At 38.7% G+C, this 6860-nt stretch overlaps 1 protein-coding gene across 1 annotated transcript; it reads right to left on the reverse strand.

Moving 5' to 3' along the window:
• Positions 1-170: 170 nt before the first annotated feature.
• LOC113683005 (uncharacterized) lies at positions 171-6860 on the reverse strand. Its single transcript, XM_089185294.1, has 8 exons — positions 6651-6860; positions 6328-6545; positions 5447-5537; positions 4720-4872; positions 3292-3382; positions 2411-2643; positions 2094-2243; positions 171-1962 (listed from the first exon to the last, which is right to left on the reverse strand). Exons 1-8 carry the CDS (start codon positions 6763-6765, stop codon positions 1430-1432), a joined length of 1584 nt encoding a protein of 527 aa, XP_089041420.1. The 5' UTR covers positions 6766-6860; the 3' UTR covers positions 171-1429.

A 6860-nucleotide genomic window follows, 5' to 3' on the forward strand; every position in this document is an offset into this window, starting at 1 on the left:
TAACATGTTTAACTGGAATAATTTTGCTGATTATGTCTCGGACACAAAACTGAATTTTACAAAGTCTTCATACTTTTACCAATCAAAGTCAGCGCTGACTTAAATAATTCATTCTTTAGTCACCTCGAGTCAGTTGTATATGGTTAATCAAATCAGATAGACTTTCGATCTATAATAATGACAATAATAGTAATAACTTTATTGGCTTCGTACAATGATGGTTTTTTCAGAAACCATTACAATGAGATTATGTAAAAACCAAAATGCAATATAAGCACTGCAAAGAATATCATGAGTACAGTATTATGTATTATGCTTATGTAATATGCTTAAACTCTATCGATTTATTGAAATATTCGTCGATGTTGTGTTTGTATCTTTGTCCAAGGCCGGTTTGCCGACGATTTAGGCCAGTGTGTCGACAACCAAGGCCAGTTTGCCGATTACTTAGGCCCTCGCTGACAACTTGGGCCAGCTTGCCGACATCCCATGCTAAGCCAGTTCGCCAACAACCTAAAGAAATTCACCGACAACCACGGGCGGATGCCAGTGGTTTCGTACCCAGCTAAGACCATTCGTACTCAGTTAGTTAAGTCGTTCCGTACCCATACTAATGAAGTTTGGGAACGGAACGGGAATGAAAAGGTTGTGTGTGTCTGCGCGCATAATCATCTACATGTCAAATATTTACAAAATCACTTTAGAAATAGTTTTACATTGAGCTTTTTAAACATCAAAATCTACTGAAATTTATTATTTTAAAATTTCGTGTGTAAAATGGCTACGTCAACCCTGCTGTAATGTGTTTTTTTTTAATAATGTCACTACATCTTCTAACAAATTTGTCTCAGCATTTCTATTCCAAGTTTTCCTAATGAAATTTGCATTTCTAAGTGAGCTATTGTTATGAAATTACCTTGAACAACCAATTTTTTCTAAAAGCAACGGTTGTAAAAACAAACTCAAACTAGCAAACCAACTGCAAATCAAAACAGAGCGATAAATTGAAATAGTCTCCCTGAATGATTGTACCAGGAAATTTTAAGGAGGCTTAACTCAACGTCAAAGCAAAGGTACTTCCAAGTGTTGTAAAGACTCACTTGTCCGTAGTACCAGTCATTTCTTATCTCCAGAAGGGAGAGGGGGGCTGGGGTAGAGGTCGGTCGGAGGATTTTACAACACAATCTACCTATCCCCTAAGGCTCTGTAGTATTTGAATAAGAGGTGAAATACCAACTCCTCCAAGACGTTCAGGCCACAAACTAACATACGAAATATAAAAACGAAAACCTCGCAAATTGTTCGAATGATAAAAAACAAATAAAAAAAGTTTGAAAGCTCGTTACAGTTATCCGATGATAATAACGTCTTACTTTGCAGAGAAAAGTTTCACAGAAAAAGTGGAAGCGGATGTAGGTGTTTTCAGGCCTTAACGAACAAAGACTTTCCAGAAATCGCCAGAGGACAACGCAAAAAATCTTTCAGAAATATAGTCGTCACACTCCCATCTTTGATCTCCAGGAATCAACAACCAGTGATATTTGTTAGGGACATAAAAGGCGTGGTCGGTCAATGTCTCTTTTGCCGACGGTGGGTAACCCCACTGCTGGTCTTTCCATTGGTGACAGACTCCAGTTATATTGGAGTTATCATCTTTCATTCTATCAAACGAGCCACACGCCAAAGGTCGCCCATCCCTCTGACCGCTGAAGTACTGAACTACAGCTTCACCAGAGCTGTTTGCAGCTGTGGTCACGTGGATCATTCGTCCTTTTTGTTTGTTGCAGTGGAATCTCAGCTGAGTGAAAGACAAGTGTGTTCTCAGTTCTTTCATGGCATTTTCTGTGATGAACAACGTTTTGTTCCAGTGGCAGTTGCTGATTTCATGGTATGATGACGCAATCCAAAGCTGTCGCGAGGACGGGTCGTCTACCACAACGTTGGAAACAAGAAGCCAGCCTCCTGTGCAAAACGAAGCCAACATCAACCAACATGAACTAAATGTTTCAAACATCATGAAGTAGAATTTCAGAAACTCAAATCCAATTCAGTTCCTTTACTTTTTTTAAGATGATCGAGCATTTGCATCTCACCTCCGTCAGTTGTCATGTCACAGTAGACCTTTAAAGGGTTTCCGTTCTTCTCAGGGTCGATCCAGTACTCCCCATCTCCAACGGAATATCCGGAATCCCGGATGTCCTTGCAGGAATGGCCAGGCTGATTGTAATATATGCCTTTGATAGCTACAGGAGAAAATGTGCTGTTGTCTTGTTAATCAACACACACCGATATGAGTGCACGAGAGCCTGAAAATGCTTAGTCAATGCGTGGCTGGCTCGTTATGATGGACCCGTTCACTTATTTAAAAGCTGAAATTCCTCTATAGGGTATCAATAGAACGAAGATATACCTTCTGGTGATGGGATTGTCAGAGATATCTCACTGGGTCCCCTTTCTCGCTTGGCATTTTGTTGTGCAATCCAAGATGGTCTATTCACACCGGCGAATCCCACCAAAGCAAAAGATCCTCTGAACTCTGTCAGATTGAGTAGGTCATCGGTGGCGCCAACTCTTTTTAGAGCCTCAATCGCTGGTGATATGTATGTTGAGCCTTGATCTTGAATGGCGACCAGAACGATTTTTCTGCAATTGGAACAAACATGATTTTTCCGTGAGAATGGCAAACAAATGCATTTTATTGCAAATTACGAAAAAAGTGCAATAACGAAAACCTCTATGAGGCATTAATGTGCTAATATTTTGAAATAAGTTCCCCACGGAATTAACCGAATCTCGTTTTGTGAGTATATTTCTGATTCAGTTTCGGATACGAGTTATTGCGACAAATTTTCATGCGTTTGACATTGGGAACAATCCCGAACGGTCGTTAGAAAGAGAAAAATATAAATCTTTTAAGAGATTATGAATTCTTTATATATATATATATATATATATATATATATATATATATAATTTGCACAATGGAGAATGTGCTTCCGTTTTCAACGCTTTATTAAAGACCCTATATATATATATATATATATATATATATATATATATATATATATATATAAGCTGGGGCAGATGTACTTAAAATGATGTGAGATCCATGATGTTTGTGCTCTGAACTATCATATGCTACATTTTATGGTAGTGAGATTACAGCGTAAAAGACCAGTTCCTCCTTAGAGGGTTGGATGATCATTCCCTTCCTTTACATTTGTTTTATATCAGCTTTCGCTTTGTTTTGTTCTATGAACATATATAAAAGTACGTCAATATGGCACATACTCTCCTTTGATTTCGTTAAGGTAATCTCTCAGGTGAATACCAGCGGAACTATTCGCATGAGTGTCAAATCCTTTGGCTCCTTGTACAGTACCTGCAAATGAAGAATGGTAACAAACGTTTCCCTTCCACTACAATCAAGCTTATAATGAAGACGTACATCTTCCAGATGACTGGTAGCTTAAAGAGATTATGATTATTGGAGCTGGAGCTAACCCGGCAGATTTTAAACTAAGCACATTGTTCTATTAAATTAAGACCATGGAGTCGATAGGGAGACAGCGGTGTTACCTTCTGGCGTATGCGCGGAAAACAAAAGCCCACACCGGTTTGCCTTTTTCAGGAAAGTCGTCAGAAGTAAGGTTTTACTACCTGCTTTTATTTCGCCCCAGATAAGTAACCCTTCATGATGATTTTGGAGTGCTCCAGCTGCTTCCTAAGTGCTTTACAGCAGAATAGAGTACAGTCAAGGCTTCGCTATTTGTTTTATACAAAAGAATCCTTTAAGTTTCCCACGCATTACTTTCAATTTTCAAAACAAACCTTGATTTCAAAGCAAACATCAATGTCGTCAGCATGCTCTATACTCTCATAAGCATGCTACAATAAGCCAATCAGAATTCTTGTTAGAATGTTTCAAATAATTTGATTGGTTGAACAAGACTAAAGGCGTCAAAAGTGTCAAACCCTCTCAGTTCACAATCTGCAATAGTTTATAACCTGAAATATTTCGGCAGGTCGAATTTAACACTTTCGCCAAAGGTTTCCAGTTTTAATACGGAATCTGAACGTGAAATATTCAGTGAAATCCGGCCGAATTGTGGCTCATAAAAACCCGCAAGTTTCTTGTCATGACAATTAGAAAACAAACTGCTCAAGGCGTGTGTTTTATGTATGAACGACAGCCGACTGATTCGCAGGAACATGAAGATTGCTCGAGATGACAGCGCAGTTAAACTCGGCTGCTGCGACTGATGTGGCCATCCACTCAATGCATCGGAAAGTATATCAGAGCAAGCTCTTAGTTGTTCACTCGAAGAGGGGCTGATGTAATTTCTGAGGCTTGCTTTACTGCGATGATCGGAGATCGCCATGATAAGCTAGCTGCGATGGACCTCAGCATGATCGCAATCGCTCTGAGACCGTCATGATTTGTATGAATTGTAACAGATATGCCGATTTGGTTAATTTTTCATGGCATGGCATGGCATGTTTACAAACCTTTGCTTGGCTCCTCTGTTGCTACTTGGCGGCTCGTTTGTTCCAAAATTTCACTTCAATTACCGAAAAAAAGCAAGAGAAAAGTACGGGAAATGGTGGAACATAGTACAAATTAGTGGATGGCGTGACTTAACTCTGTCTTTTGTACCCTGAGAGAGCGCTCTTTCAACAAATGACAGCGCGCTTTATCTCCGATCTTGATTATAATACCTGTCATAGCGTTGATAACAACCACGTTATGGCCTCTGATGTGTGGAGAATAATCTTTTCCATTCACTTTGATGTAAGCAATGCCACAAGTGTTTGCTGTAATTTCCAGATCGTCGCAACCTTCGCTGCGGATGAATACTCTCACCACGGGAGCTTATTATTAAAATCATGAAACAAAAATGAAAGCTAATTTTCCTTTTTTCAACCATAAATATAAATGAACTTATTATAAAGAACAGGAGTCTTGGTTTCACTCTGCTGCAACATACAGTGAGTAGAAGTAATGTTTGTAATGTTACTTTATCGCCCAGTATTATTCATAATATTTATTTCTATATCTAGGCGGATACAAGGGCATGTCCGAGAAAAAAAATGTTGTGCCTAAAGGTGAAATATTTTAGTCACAGAGTTAATTTTGGATACTTTTGGAGTCGCAAATGTGTTATACTTTAATTAAACATCCAGCCGGCCGGACCGCAACACAACAGTTTTATGCTTCACATACGCCTCCGTTTGTGAGATTCTGCATGTGTTCTCTCGCCACTTTATGTTTTGTTTAAGTTTGTTCTCAACAAGTTCCGCTAACGTCATGACTTATTTATAACAAAGTCAGTAACATTATCCTAAGCCTCGAGCTGTCAAAAGGAGGCAACCAGTAATGATTATGCAGTTTAATTTGTCTAAAAAGCTGTGAATACGTAACAGGCAAAATCTTCTGACCACTTACGCATTTGGCACCGTGTTCCTTGGTATCCCGGATGACACTGAGCGCTCTTAGTGGGTCGCCTTTGCTCACGAGAAATATCCATGCAGGAAGCCTGACACAATTAATACAAAAATAAGGAAAGTTGATTTGTTTCCCGTTGCTTCATTGACATTGCATCGAGACAAAAAGAAAATTTGCTTATCCATCTCATTCTTGGAGAATTTTTTCAATTGTGTTCTCTTTATACAGTACAAAGTGGATTACATCCATTTAGCTCTGGTCACGTTATAAACGTGAAAGTATTTTTGATGAAGAATAGCCGTTCAAAATAAAATATTTTTTCAAACTAAAGAACTAGTAAGGACGTTAATACAAATGCCGGGAACATACCGAAAACATTGTCAACCTAAAACTAAGAGATGAAGGATACCTAATAATTTGAATCAGGCTTCAAAGTTATTATTGACAGGTGACATCATCAACTCGTACTTCAACAAGTTATCTTCGCAGAAACACAGCGGTTATAGGTATATAACACATATGTTCAACTTATGTTCTACGTCACGTCTGTACAAATTAAGCAAATACTCTCTTGTTATTTTCAGCTCTCGGATAGATAAGGAGAATGAAAAAAACAATAAAGTTCTGAATTTCTCTGATTTGTAACCTAAAAAAATAATCGAGAAGGTTTTTATGCTCAAAACCGCAAGAAGAAATGAAGGGACCCATTTTTGTTTCGCCCTCAACAGCCAAATTCAATGGCTGTGTGAAATAAAGAGCTATGTTTTTTTGCACTCAGGAGGCTAGAATTGTCATTCCAATCACGCTAAAAACTATTAATTTACCGAATATCTTCGGCATTTTGGCAATTAAATACGGTAACCATAAAACTTAGAACCAACCTGAGCAGAGCTATAGTATGTAGATCCTTTCCTTTTTCTCAAATCCTCTGGCTTCATCTGCCGCGTTTTATTATTCAACTCACATATACGTTGTCCAATGCTGTCACCGGGGTGAACATTGGTCGACTTGCAACGGTTGTTTCCCATACATTTTAACTGACATTCAAACTCGTCCACAACAACAGTCGTATACACAACATGACCTGCTAATGCATGGTCTGAAAGGCGAAGCAAAAGGACTAATGCTTTTTCGCCTGAATATATGTAAAACAACGCCTGATAATCAAGAAGGTCGTAATCGTTCAGTTTGAGTTTTAACTCACCCAGTTGAGTTTCGAAAACGCTTCCACAAAAGTCTCCTTTTGCCAGGGCAAACAGGATTCCGAGGACGATTTGAAGAGTCACAATGGAAAACTGGAGCAGCCATAGAACAGTCATTCTACTTTATTTCTGTATTATCGCTCTTCTTATCCAAGCGGAACTTCTTCACTTGATAAACATGTTCTGCATTTAAATCAGCCTCCCTTGATTCG

This window comes from Pocillopora damicornis, chromosome 10 (assembly GCF_964200805.1).
Source record: "Pocillopora damicornis chromosome 10, jaPocDami1.2, whole genome shotgun sequence".
In the NCBI taxonomy this organism is placed as follows: domain Eukaryota; kingdom Metazoa; phylum Cnidaria; class Anthozoa; order Scleractinia; family Pocilloporidae; genus Pocillopora; species Pocillopora damicornis.